The sequence below is a fragment of the Plectrocnemia conspersa genome, unplaced genomic scaffold (genome assembly GCF_051122295.1).
Source record: "Plectrocnemia conspersa isolate PC_06_02 unplaced genomic scaffold, ASM5112229v1 ptg000014l, whole genome shotgun sequence".
NCBI classification, from domain to species: domain Eukaryota; kingdom Metazoa; phylum Arthropoda; class Insecta; order Trichoptera; family Polycentropodidae; genus Plectrocnemia; species Plectrocnemia conspersa.
Window position 1 is genome coordinate 13,946,529 of NW_028277178.1, and position 15,129 is coordinate 13,961,657.

Consider the following 15,129-nt stretch of genomic DNA (forward strand, 5'->3'; position numbering starts at 1 on the left):
TAAAACTATGGCGATAATCAGTATTGTTTTTATCAGACTTTCCTTAAAAAATTCTAATAGATTCACAGCCTGACAATGCAGTCTACATAAATATCGTCTTTCTTTTCTAGTCTACTTACTATTTATTTTTTAAGACACAATTAATTTTCTGTATGTATTCAATAATGTTATTCTCAAAGGATTTGTTGCTGCTGTTGTATGACCTTTTTTATTATAGTGCAAATATGTTTTACATTTCTTATTTATGAAAATGTATTGCAAATTTTTATTGGGTGCTAATTAACAGGTAATTATTTTGAGCATATATAATACTTTTCAGTAAATACTTTGTTCCATATAACGAATTGTTTGTGCATTAATGTAAGAGCATTCTTCAGAAAAGGATTCGTCACTATATCTGTCCAGTAGAAATGCATAAACAATTCGTTTTATGGAACTGTGAGGGGTCTTCTTCGTATACTCGAGCAGTAAATCACCATAACCACAATAATAACAAGAATGAACGCGACAATGGTATAATATAAGCAAAGACACACTGAACGCACCACCACAACGACCCTCGTAATGTCCATAGGAAAAAACAATCCTTTGGATGTGAATGAATAATATTCAATCCTTTGCATTATTTGACCTTGGAAATGTCCATTTAGCAAATTTCATTTTAAAGACGTCGACATATTTCGTTGGTCGAATATACGAATGCAACAATTGGTTGAATGATCTCTATATGATAGTGACTCGCTGGAGACCTCCCCAACCAATTATACAAACAGCCGGTCACCAAGGAACGATAAGACTGCAGAGCGGCACGCTGCGAGACAGGCATCGAGAGACCGCAGAACGACACTCGCAAATGAAAATGATATATTTGAAGCAAACAAATTAAAAACTCATTTGATTGCCTTTTCATTTACTTGTTGACACGACTTTAAATATTCTTGATATTCCAATAACTAAATTTTTCAATGTAGTGGTTGGTATATTAGCCCATTCACTCTAGTCCTTCCCATAAGATTTTTTGGGAATCTAGTGAGTGCTGGTGAATTATCTGACCAAGTTCATCTCATAAAAGCCTAGTTAGATTTAAATCTGGTGATTGGGTTGGCCAAATCATATTTATCAATATTTTTTTATTCGTAGAAATCTTCTGCACAATTTATAAAAGTGTTTGGGATTGTTATCCAGTTGGAAAATAAAACCTGACCTGTTTAAATGTCTTAATTTTTTTATGATAAATAATAGTTTAAAATTATTTTTAAATCATGTCTATTTTCACAAGATTTTCAATTCCCACTGCTGAGAAACAACCCCACACCATAAATCATCCCCCAATTTGCTTTATAGTTGGCACAATTCAGTTAGAACCTTTTTCGCCCCATTGTAGTAAGAGGTTTTTATTTTTAATGCCTGCAAAATCAAAGCGTGTAAACAGTACAATTGTCAGGGGTGGCTTGTCTTTAAGAGCCGCAAGGGTCAGGCCCCCTTCAATAATTAGAAAGAATTATTCAAAATAATTTAGATTAGATATATATTTTTTCTGAATTTATGCGTTGAAAAACTTTAATTAATAAAAACTTATTATGTTTTGTCACCAAATGTATAAAACATACTATGATTAGTTTGCAAAAAATAAAAATATTTTTTTTGACCCTGGTTCCACCTGTTTCTTTTGTCACCAGCTCCACTGTCAATAGTAATATATCCAATAAGATGAAACTAAATAAAATAAGGGAACAAAAATTCTCAAGATTGTGATTTGTATAGTTTTGAATGCACATAGAAAACAATTTTAAGAGTTGACTCTCGCCATCGCATATTTAACTGCTGGACCGGATTAATCACACTTGTGCATTTTACGATGCTCTGCATAGAATAAGAAAGGGTGAGTCTAAAAAAACACATGCCATAGTTTTATTATGGCAAATGAAGAAAAGAGCATTCTTTAAGTGATTAACAATATTTTTAAAAGTTAATAGAAATAAGAGTGGATTTGTGACTATGAGTATTATAGAAGGTTTGTCAAGAAAATCACTTTATTAAAATCTAGAGATCAAATTTTAGTTCTAAATGAATTAACTACATGTATATCCTACAATATATCACAAAAATATAATGAGAAGTATTTTGTCAGAGTCATTATTATAGTATTAGTATTAAAAATGAGTTTTTTATAAACAGTCTATATTAATAAAATACGACACTCGTGTAGTTAATAAAGATTTAAGATTAGATTATTTTCAATGGGCAATAAATATAGAAATTAAATAGGAACTATATAAAATTATCTTTGGAGCAATATTCTCTAGAAATTTACACATAAACAGCAATAAAATAAATAACACAGCATTACAATTTTTACAAATTTATTTTCAGGAATGGTTAATAAAATATAAACATGTCATAAAAATAGAAATGTGTATTATATAGAAAAGCAGTGTCATAATATAACATACAAGTGTTAAATACAATACATTTTCGTTCGTAATATATGCATAAATAAAACAATCCATTTATTAAATAATTACATTGCTATAAATTCTTATATACTTTAAATTAAATAATACGTGCGTTTTTTTAAAATACACAAAAGAGGTAACCCAAATAATGTAACACATTGATAAATAAATTCATATTGCACTAAATTTTGATTGCACATACTCCTCACCATTGAATATTTTAGCTTTCAATTGTATACATACATAAAACTTTGGCGTTTTAAATAATAATACAAATATGTATATATCTCATGTTTTTACCATGTAAAGTAAGAAATTAAAAAATGTTTTGATTTGATAAGTACAAGCAAGCAGCTAAGTGTAAACTAAATAACTATTTGGCTGCTATGCTATGATATGCATATTGCAACAATCGTTTTTATTACCCTTTTATATGAAGATTAGAATTTTATGAAAAGGTATAATATAACAAAAACGATTATAATTGGTTACTTTTGCGTAGCTGTTCATTGATATATTGTGGAGTGGCAGTTGAAGAGTTAAGTTATATTTATCTTGTTTAATTTTGTATTTATGTGTTTTTTAAACTGTAATGACAACAAATATTAAAATATTACAACGAGATTCTGATTTTGTGCTAATTTTAAACTCATTATGTACTATGCTAAAATAATCTCAGTCATTACAAAAGATGTTACAGTATTGTTTCCGCATGACAATCTTAAATTTATAACATTATATTTTTTTGTCTTTTTGATTTATATTATATAAAAAAAATCTAAAATAAACACCAAAAAACTAACAATAATCACTGCATATAACAAGATTTTTGTCACAAATATAAAATAGCTCAATTTATAGTTATTCATTAATATAAATAACATATTGATTTTTTAGAAAAAAACATGAAAAAATTGTACAACTAAAATCATTGCGTAGTTTATTTATTAATTGAGTTACCTTATATTTGTGGCAAAATAGTGTAGAATTATTTCACAGTGTAATTCATACTATTATTTTACATTATAACATTATATTAAGGAACCCAACTATATATCACAGAGAGACAATACAATAATTTATATTTATTATTAAAGTTTTGTAATAATTGTATTTTATGGTATGAATCTATAAGTATTCACATTTTCGCTCCAAATGAACATGGTTTTATATGCAACAAATTTAAGTAAAAAAGCTCCAATAAAAATATTTTTACCACTAAACTTGGGTAAAAGAATCTGTCAGGTACGTGTATTTATCACAATTCGATATTTTTATCATAAGAAGCTTTCGAAATAAATCAAATCAGCGTTCAATTTTTAACCATAATCAAATGAATGATTACATTATACATAATATACACATTTCGTATTTTTCTGTTGTAGATTGAACCATGTAGTTTGAAGACGAATGTGTTAAATATCTCTATATGACAAAAAATCATAATTAGGAGTAAAATTAGAGCTAGTGTTACATTTGTTGTCATAAAAATAATATTAGTTAAATATCTTAATAAATTAAAATAATAAAGTATAGCAAATATACATATTAGAACAGGTATAAGGTTTATTTTAAAACTAATATTACTAATAACTTGGTTAATAACATTGACGAATTCGGAACAAAATATTTTGTATATATTATACAAACATCATTATATAGACATTTTAAAATGAAAATTAATTTGATACATTGTATTGCAATTTAGAAAAAAAATATATCTCCTATTGGATTAAAGTAAAAATAAAGTGATTAAAGCTGTACTATATTATTTACTGCATCAAAAATGATATCACCAGAATTGGCAGTACCGTAATCTGGTACAATTTTTAAGGTCACATTATTTACAGCTTCGTAACTGGGGTCGCCGGAAGTTGCAGCACCGTAATCCGGAACAGTCTTAAGCGCTATATTATTTGCCTGTTTCAAAACAGGCGCGATATATTCTAAACGGAGGGCGGATTCTTGAGTGGGCACTGGCGGCGAACAGCTAGGAAAGGGGCTTAGCATCAAGAGCATTCCGAAAGTGACCAGAGTGAACAGTATCAACACTATTGTCCTCGGGTCCATGCCGCCTCTGAGTCCCGCCAACGCCGCCATGCTGATGTGAAGAAGCAATATCGATACCCTGACCATGCGAACGGCCATCGCGTGTATCTTTCCTCCGTCGACGCCGCTCATATCGCTGACTTTATACGCGAAGTAAAGGTTGTGTTTATCGTTGAAGTGTTTAAGAAGCAAATAGACTAAACCGAACGGCGTTATCAACGGACAGGCTAAACTATAAACGATAGTTATCGTAAAGACTACCAATGTCCAGGCGTAATGCACTCCGAACGGAAACTCAAAAAGGATAACTTTCTTAATGTATGATTTTTCAGCTTCGGATTTAATGCTGAGCATGTAGAAAGCGAACAAGCTCAGTTCGGAAAATCTGATCAATTCTAAAGCGGTACCGATGAAGGCGGACGTGATTATGTAATTTACGAAGAAAGCACCTTTATCGGGAAGGAAGATACATTCCCATCTGTACGTACCGTTGTCTTGTTGGAGCGTCCATTCGAAGAACGCTTGAGCGCTGGTCAATCCCAACGATGGCAAAATTAAAGTCATCAACAGTAAAAAGCAAAACGTTTTGACCATTATAGAATAGGTGAGTTTGGAACGTGTCCAATGTGATAGCAACTGATCGGAATACGATACGATTACGGGCAACATAGCAGCCATTGTCCATAAAATGAGAGTCGGTAAGAATTCTGATATTACAGGACTTATCTTGTTAATTACGTTCCCCTTGTCCATATAGAATGCATCTATCATATTGACGATGATAGCGGGCGTCGTTAAAAAGAACAATATGATAAATAAAACGATGTTGAGGAAGAAGGCTTTGAAATACCAAACTCCCGGCTCGATGGATAAGTTTTCCCAAAATATATCAGTAGGAACAGGCGCATTGTCCATGCCCCACTGTCGGCGGGTTCCGGGTTTAAAATTAGCAATGACGTGTTGAACTTCTTGATTGGAAGAAAGAGTGACGAAAGCTAGAGGTAATGGTTCGCAGAAAGCAATCGTTTTTTGCCTCACTATTCTATCCGAATACTTCTTTTCTTTATCTGTGTAATACTTGAGAGCGTCCACTTTCTCTCCGAAGGGCTTAGCTCTCAATAATACCGGCTTTCCTGTTTTCCTCAAATGTTCTTCGCAATATATTTTAGCGTTGGACGCCATTTGGCGTTTATCATCTAGCTTCATCAATTCTTTTATGTCGTAAGCGAGCTGAGTGTCTTGTTCGTTGATGCTAATTTCAGGAAACTTCTCTTTCAAATAACTATTGATCGTGTCAATGTTTCTGTCCAATTTAGAAATATTCGTGATCAAAAGAGTTCTAGTGGCGTAATCGGGCAGTGGTTTTCTGCCAGTGCTTCGTCTCATCAGCAGTATCGTAAGCGGCAGAAAAGAAAAACCAATAAAGGCGTGCACCCATAACCACGGCGAATTAGCTCTTAGATTAGCGATAGTAGTGTGTCCGAATGTTTTATTGTCTCCTTCCAGATCAGAATGAAAATTGATTGGTAAAATGATGCAGATCGATAGCAACATTACGGTGAACATGAGCGTTATGAGATGGCGTTGAAACGACAGATAATGGACGGCGTCAGGTCCACATCGCGCTTTTATCTGCTCCCTTGATAACTTGAATACGGCAGGAATCCAAGAACAGTTTTGGGAGTCGATGAACGTGAGAGAGTCGGGAGCCTCTTCGGAAGCTGGCGTATTGGGCTCGTCAGTAGCGTTACAGAATAGCTCCGTCCATCTGTTGGTCTTTTGGACCAATGCGAGGCGTCCATAGTTCCAGGCGCTCCTTCTGAGAATGCTGAACAGTAACAGTAAACAAAGCCAAGCGATGACGTTCAGAGCCAAAGTTTCCGGTATACCCTCATAGACGTTGGTGATTAGGACGGTGGTGTTGTGTTTTATCAAGCAATTGTCCACACCCGGCGTTGTGTTGCCGCTTTGAAAGAATACCTTCTCGAGCAACTCCATTGCGCAGCTGCAGCTGTCACAACACGCCGCGTCAGCTGGATAATATTTGGTCTTAACGCAATTTTTACCGAGCTGTCATACAGTATCTCTCTATTACACGTGCTTTTTAAAAATCAACATTAAGGTAGTATTTAAACAAATAAAAAAAATCACCTTATTTTTTTCTTATCCCTAATTTATAATTAACTGTTTATATAGTATTTTTATAATATTGTGCAATATTGTGTAATATTATCGATTTAAAATTTAATTTATTATTTATAATTTTCTATATAGTATATTGTTTACGTAATTATTCTAATTATTATTGTTTTTGTAATATTCTATAAAGTATATTGTTTACGCAATTATTACAATATATAGATGACCGGCGCAAGATGCAGTACTGGCCGTTGCGAGTCCGCCAAAGTTCGCTGAGAAAATCAACGTCACGTCAGTGTTACCAGAGAGCTGCCAAATCTTAGCCACAATAAAACCTTAGTAAATACATATATAAATGCCCCCTCCCCCCACACTTATTTATTTATTAGGTCAGCATTAAAATTCGTAACTATACGTTACTTGTATACAATAATAAAATAAAAAATAACGATCGTAATAATATACAAGGCATCAGAAAAAAAACAAAGCATAAAAGAAAGTAAATAGCCAGTGAAAAAATATATTGTCATCGATACATAAATTACAAATTGATTAATACAAAAATCCAGCTATATGCCAAGATAGATCAAGGTTAAATAACTAAATAAATTCAGATAAAAAAAAACAAAAAGTACATACCAAAAAAACTTTAAAAACTATGTGTGTAAAACACCAGTTAAAAAATATATGAAGGTAAGCATCTGTGACCATAATTGAGAATGTCAGGAATTTAAAAAAAATCACAACAATAAAAGGAAGGCTAAAAATATTATACCAATAACAATAAGAAATAAGACATAAAGATATTATGGATTTATAAATGGGATAAAACAATGAAAAAATATTAAACTAATTAAAAAATATGAAAATTTGACATACTATTAATTTGGAAAGTTTTCAATTATAGTTTAAAAAATCTTATAGATAGAATTTTTGATTTCACCGTAGCAAATTTGCTGAAAGACTGCAATCGCCAAAATAATTTGGAGAGAAGTGCGTAAATTCGAAAGTAAATCATCTTCATATGCAACAATAAAATAACATTGGACAGCCGGGCATAATGTCGTATCTTCCCGAAACGATACAATGTTTACCCGTTTATATATGTTGTCGTGTAGTTTGCTATATTATATAGCTCATTACATATTTCACAAAATCCAGTTTCAATCTTGGTTTAATAAAAGTAAAAAATAAAATATTTTCTTAAACAAACAAATAATACAAGTACTGCTGACATCATTTTATGCAAAAGGGTTTTGGGAGTAGACTTTTCTACCAAAACATAAATATATCGAGGAAAAGTTGTAAGCTACAGGTTATCTGTTGCCGAAATGATAGCGGCAAGTTATTTCATGATAGGAGAGATGTACTAAGAAGATTGTCAGAGCACTTTAGTGAAATACTGAATACTTATGATGATATTACAATAATAATTATGAAGTCGATGACCGCGGAAGTGATCTGCATACTCAGTCTGCACTAGAACGCAAATGACAAGAAACCTTTTCTGATGAACCAGCTATGGCAGAAGATAACGAAGCCATATGAAGTTAAAAAATAACAAGCCAGGTACAAATGAAATACCTGCCGAACCGCTGAAACACGGCGGTAATGAACTGTTCCAATATACACGACAGAATTGTAAAAATATGGAAAAATGAAGTACTACCGGATGAATGGAATATGGGAGTGATTTGTTCAATCCACAGGAAGGGTGATCTTCTTAAATGGGAAAATTACAGAGAAATCATCCTTTTAAATTTGGAATACAAAATACTCTCAAATATACTGTGTAAGAGGATACTCGCATATTCCAACCTCGTAATAGGCTGGAGAGTATCGAACGTATCGAACGACTGACTTAAACTAATATTATACATTTTTAATAACGTATAAAAAAACAGCTGTTGAATGAATCAGCCGCAATGATTTTGATAAGATAAACGGAACACATTTGAATAATCGATAAAAATAATATCAAACTGATTTAAGCTCTAAATGTAGTGTTGAGTTGTAGAATCACTTTGCTTCGTGTAGCGGTAATAAAAATGTCATAATAATGAAAATACGGTAGTATAAATTTAATACCTATGTACAAGTAAACACTAAAACTTATTGCTTACTTTTACATAAAGTAATAATGTCGTGGTAGTCATGTCAAATCAAAAATGATTTTGTATTGCCGTTTCGACTTCTAAATTTGCATAACTGCGTTTGGTATTGATGATTTACTCTCGTTCCAGACTTTTAAACTTGACTTATTTCATATAAATATACATGACATATACATTATCGATATTTAAACATAAAATAATAATAAAAAAATGGTATCGTGCTAAACTGATTTCTCACTCTGCAGCTTGCTTCCAAGCTTTCTACGATAAGGAAAATCACAATAATCATTTTTAAGCTTAATAAATAATAAAGACAATTTAACTCTGTTTATTTTTTAACTACATTATATTCACTTTTTTAATTTTACAGAAAAAAGTTTCAAAAGAAATATAATAATTACTATTACCATATTTCTTCATGTCGCAAAAATAGTACAAAATATTCATTTAAATAGATATCTTAATAATATAAGAATAATTTAAATTCTAAATAAAAATTATATAAAGATACATAAAGATATTTATGTGTAAGGTTAGTTGAAATAGCACTTAAAACTATATTTATTGAGAAATGTGTTTTGTCTCTCTTTAATGAATAATAGTATATTCAAATATTTGTGTAAATAATTGTAAAAATTCAACACAAATAGCAGGTTATGAATATTTTTATAGACTTTTTTTAACTTTTGCTACCTACTTTATTTAAGATTTCTTAAATAATTTAATTATATTCATTTTTAAATCACATTATAACAATCATTAAGAAGTTCATTTAAAACCCTCAATAAACAACTAAAATAAAAGTCTCTTCTTGACGAATTTCTTTCTTTGTATAGGTTTTATTATGATATCATACATTTACATAAATAAATATAAAAAATCTATAATAACTTATTATACATTCTCACAATATTTCGTTTATAAATTTGAAACATTTTTGCTCTTTAGTTTTAACTAATGTATATTACTAGCATTAAATCTTATATAAGATGTAATGACACAACATTCACTATCGCAGTTTTATCTACAGACTGTGGCGTTTTCAGGTATCCAGTTGATTGTCCAGTGATTATGTTTTGCAAGAAAAGAAAGTTGTATAACAAATTTACGAAAATTTATTATTATAATTCTGTAAGGACATATTTCATAATAAATATTGTAATTTGTGCGCAAATAGAATAAGAGACGCGTCATATTCAACAAAACAAATCCTGTTTTTATTGCATTATCATTATCTATCTATTGTAGAAGTTGTAACCTTGCTAGCTGGCAATTTTATGTTGTTGATTTATCTCAATTGAAAATAAGCGATTATTTTTGCAGCTATAACATTTAGTTTGTTTTTACAAGTATATGTTCAAAATACTTAGTTTTTAAACTATTTGCAATATTATATTCTTGACAAGTATTTTCACATTTAAATATATAGCAACAATTCAAAACATTTTGTTCTGATAACAAAGCTACGAAGCTGTAAAATATATTTGGGATTAACTATTTTACTTTTTACCTCAAAATATAATTTATTAGTTATTTCTTAATATTAAAGTAAAATTATATGTTCTTTTTATATATCGATGTAAACATCATATTATATGTGTGACCTATTAATAACTTCATTTTATCAATTATTTGATATCGTTGGTTGCAAAACATGCTAAATAATTAAACATTTTATTTTATGAGTATCATTTCATATCATAATCTATAAATTAACAAGCATATTTTGATTAGTTAATTGCATCGGTGACCGTTTATGAAAAACAAGACAATTAATTTATTTATGTATATAAACATATATGCTAATTTTTAACTCAAATATGTTTATAAAACTAAGAATTATGACCTGACAGGTTATCTCAATGCGTCACGATGGACTATATATTTATTTGTTTATTTGGAACCTGAAATTTACACATATGCTTCATACTCATACGTATCTGTATAAATGTATAATATTCTTACTACATACACAAGAAAATGTTAAATAATACTAAAAAAATGATTTACCCAAAAATATGACTTGTACCTGTTCCTCCTCTTTATTGCTGAAGAAATTCTTGTATCTGGTGTCTCTAAAATTCAGATATTTTAAATTGTTTATTTTTTGGTGCACATTATTTTTATTAAAAACATAATATATAAGTAAACCTATTCAAATTAAACCTTTATTAAAATTATTCAAGAGCTGTTTTATTATTGACTTTGATAATTTTTTTATTGGATTTACATAAAAAATTATATATAGAAAATGGGATTTCTTTTGTATACAATAACAATATAAATTAAAAAAGCAATAACATTACTGATGCAGACTTCAATACAATAAAATATGGACTAAACAAAATAATCTAAGCACTCATTTCATGACACGTATATACATAATTAGCTTGTGAGTTTGAATAATCAAAATATCAGTGGAGAGGAGAATTATCAGTGGTGTAGTGGGTCCAGAACGTCGTTCGTATTTGTAATAAGATATGTTAAAATTTCTTTGAGTTGAATGGAATAATTACAGACAGCATCATTTTAAACATCATACTGCATAGCCCAATTACAACCCAGCTACAACGCAACAAATTTTTTTTACCTACAGTGAATAAACATTACATACATATATAAAAAACTTGTTACATTTTTTATTTAGGTGGGTTTCATAAATTATCTCACAGGTTTTTCGTATATTTTTAACCCACCTCTCTCCATACGTCACAGAACCAAAATTATTTTGATTTACAAAAGCAACAATATTATAGGTAGTACAATATATTTATTTGTCTGGAAACGATGTTACTGAATAATTTATTCAACAAGTTTTATATAATAATTAATTTATTTTTTAATAAAAAAATAATTTAAATTAAATTAGGACCATCGTAACCTAACAGGTTACCCCAATGCATAATGATAGTCGTAAACATTAATTGTATTATTTCAATACACAAGAAAATATATATAATTAAAATACAAAAAAATACATATAAAAAAGCAAACAAAAAAAAATAAAATATCAAAATTAAATGAACAAACCAGACCAGCTCTTTGTAGTTGACATTAAACAGGTCAATGTGTAGTGCCAGAAAGATGATACTACACATTGAGTCGGATGGCACAATCATAGGCGGCGACGGTCCCTGGGTGCTCACACCCGCTTCCTCAGGTCGCGTGTAAGCCGAATTCGACTCATTGGCGACTCTAGCACTTGAGCACATGCTTTCCATCGACAGGGATGATGGTCCGCTTCCAGTTTCAACCTGCGTTGTCCCGATGGAGGACCGCGGTCAGTATCCTGGTCCGAAGCTACTAATAGAGGATAAAGGATGCGAATAATTGACGGATCGTCAAAGTGAAAAGCGTTCCTTATAACAAAGCGGAGCATTTTGGTGTGCATTTGTCACAGACGTCGTGTATGTATAGATAAAACCTCTACTTGCTCCCAAAAGTGATTCTGAGATCTTTAGTGAATGTTTCTCTAGTCAAAATGTTTCCACTGAGATTGTAGAAATAAACTGATAGCGAACGGGATCGAGAAAATGACACAGTATGGCACTTACCGACACTAAAGGGCAGACGGTTAACGGAAGCCCATCTCCATAAAGAGTCTAAGTCACTCTGAAGAAAGAAGTCCGCAACAGATGGAATGCATTTATACAATCTTAAATCATCTGCGTACAGAAGAAAACTTGAATTTGTTATTGCTGAATTTATGTAATGTAACGGGACCTCTCACTCCCGCGGTCTCCGACCAACTGAACTCCCGTCCACGTGCGCGTCGCTCCTACACCGTCTTGGCCATAACACCACACGCCCTCCTGATGTCTACATCACGAAGTCTTCCAAGCGGTGTGGGCGTCTTCGACTCCTCGCTGGTCGAGCGGTGGTCTCTGTCTTCTCGGACTGCGCCGTGGACTCCGCTTCTGGATCTTCCATTGCCGGTTGCTCGGATTCGGGTTGGAACGGCGCGCTCCACTGCAGCCAGGATCCTCGGGTCGTGTTAGTGTCTTCCGGTGGAGCCCGTCTCAGGTCTAATACGTGCCGCGGTACGCCATCGACAACTACATTGTTCCGCGATGCGATGTCCGTCACGTACCCTGAAGTCCACTCTTCCGTGCACGACGGGCGCGTAGGCTTGATCAGGACTCTCTCGCCCACCGTGAAAGGTGATTGCACTGGGGATGGCTCGGGCCTTGGTGCTAAGGGGTGTCTCCATTCGTACTTGTGTAGCAGCCTCGCTGGGGTAGAGTCCTCCTCCGCCGCATCTCTAGCTGCTATATTGTACCAGAAGACGGCCTGGAGTGGAGATATCTTGCTCCTAGCTGCCGTCCTCTTTATCGTCCTATGGTGCCTCTCTACGATGCCGTTTCCCTGCGGTCGGTACGCCGCTCTGAAAAGACGCCGTGCATTCCACTTCTCGCACATGACCGCCGTCTTCTCTGATCTGAACGACGTACCGTTGTCCATCAGCAGCTCCCGTGGGGGGCCCCTCTCCAAGAATATTTCTTCAAGGTGCTGCACTATCTCCGTCGCGCACTCTGATCGGAGTTCTCTCCAAATGCCGAACCTGGACGGACCGCAGTCCACGATCGTCAAGAAGCGACGACCCTCGTAGTGCGTCACGTCGACTGCCAGCCTCGTCCAATTTTCGTTCACGTTGAGCGCTCCAGGTTCGTGTGTGACCGGATGAGGATCGATCATGCGGCATCTAGCGCATTCACGCACACACTTCTCCACTTCTCGGCGCGTTATAGTGCGGTCCACCATCCGGGCAAGTTGAAGGCTGCGATCTACGCCGAAGTGGTGCAGCTCGTGCAGATCCTTAACAGAGGCAGCACAGACCGTCTCGCTCACTCTCTCTATCCAGCTCTTCTTCACGCGCGTCAGCGCATCCGCTTTGTTTTTCTCTGATGCGACGTGGTAGATGGTCACTTTTAATCCGTACTCGTCGAAGAGCTCTCGCAGCACGCCTATTCGTCTCTTCACCAGCATCTCCGCTGCGCCGGATGCTTTCGCTCTCGATCCCGCTCCGCAGGCCGACCGCAGCCAACTCACAACGGTTGCGGAATCTGTCATGATGTCCAGTCGCTGGACTTCCCATTTTATGGCGAGATTTACGCCTCTCACGACCGCGTCTAACTCCGCAACGTTAATGTGGCTCGCGTCAGTCGGCTTCCTCAACCATGATGCGTCTTCGACGATTTCTCCACCTACTTCAAGCGCGACGCCAAACGCAATGGAACTTGCGTCACACCAAATTTTGGCGTAGGCCATGTTCACTACGCCCCACGGTCCTCGCACCGGGTCCTCCTTACGCACGCGCTCCACAATCTCGCCAAGCATACGATATGCCCTCTTGCCGATCGCGTCTTCCCAGGCCTCCCCTTCGCACGCTCTTTTAACGTAGCTACACGCCACTCGTAGCCAGTTACCTACTGGGTAGTGGCCAACCAGCCTTCCGCATATAGAGAACAATTCTCGTCTGGTCATTGAAGGTCCTCCCTCTACATCTGGCACTGCGTTTCCCCGCCTGAACTGCAGCCGTCCGCTTCTGTCTCTCTCGATGCGGAGTCCCAGCGCTCGCCCTCCTTCCAGGCTCTCGGTAGGTTTGGCCTTAAGGCCGTACGCACTAAGAAGCGCCTCAACTTTGCAGACCTTCACGACGCTCTCGTCGACAATTATGTCGTCGATGTAGCTATCCGTTCCCCGACGCACATCTGGGTCTTGCGCCAGCACGTATTCTACGATCTTCGACATAATTTTTGGTGCGCTGCTTAGCCCAAAACCGAGCCTTGTTAGGCAGTAGGTGCGCCCTCTAAATCGTACGAGCTGGTGCTTCCAGAGGTCTTTGTGAACGCGCACCTGCAAATACGCCGCTTGAAGATCGATCAGCTGCAACGGCCCTTTCATACGCCTCCATTTCCGGAGCGTCTCGTCGCACGCCGGCGCGTCCATCCCAGGGTTGCACTTCACCGTGGCGTTCAATTCGCGGTAGTCCAGAACCGGTCGCACTTTGCCCTTATTAGGCTGCGCCACGGCCATAAGCGGCAGAACTCCGCCTTCTTGCCCTCTCCACGGTTGCAGCAGGCCATCGTCGATCCATCTCCTCACCTCAGCGTCGAACTGCTCCCGCAGCTCCGGTCGGTCAGTGCTTCCATAGTTCGGCACCTTGTTTCTCAGCAGTGCCGGCCCGTCCTTCCACTCCCACTTGATGGTCCACGCGTCACCGTCAAACTCCGCTTCGAAATCGCCGTCTTGAATTATCGCCCTCTGAGACGTCACTGCGGCTGCGGATATTTGTCTCCCTCTCGGGCGGTCCTCCCAGAACTGCCCCGCCGATCGCCGATCCCTTCCTTCAAGCACTTGTACGCCGTCCC

General features: G+C 35.4%; 2 protein-coding genes across 2 annotated transcripts in view; one reads left to right on the plus strand and one right to left on the minus strand.

The window, feature by feature from the left end:
• The window catches only part of LOC148226276 (focadhesin), a 600,544-nt gene that overhangs the window by 32,173 nt on the left and 553,242 nt on the right, over positions 1 to 15,129 (plus strand). The window lies entirely within an intron of this gene.
• Tmem63 (transmembrane protein 63) lies at positions 2,347 to 6,556 on the minus strand. The gene has a single exon (XM_088204962.1). The coding sequence runs from the start codon at positions 6,501 to 6,503 to the stop codon at positions 4,209 to 4,211; it is 2,295 nt and encodes a 764-aa protein (XP_088061088.1). The 5' UTR covers positions 6,504 to 6,556; the 3' UTR covers positions 2,347 to 4,208.

What these genes read in the sequence shown, in the direction of transcription:
- Tmem63 (XM_088204962.1), bottom strand. Translation starts at nt 6,503, where the DNA reads ATGGAGTTGCTCGAGAAGGTATTCTTTCAAAGCGGCAACACAACGCCG.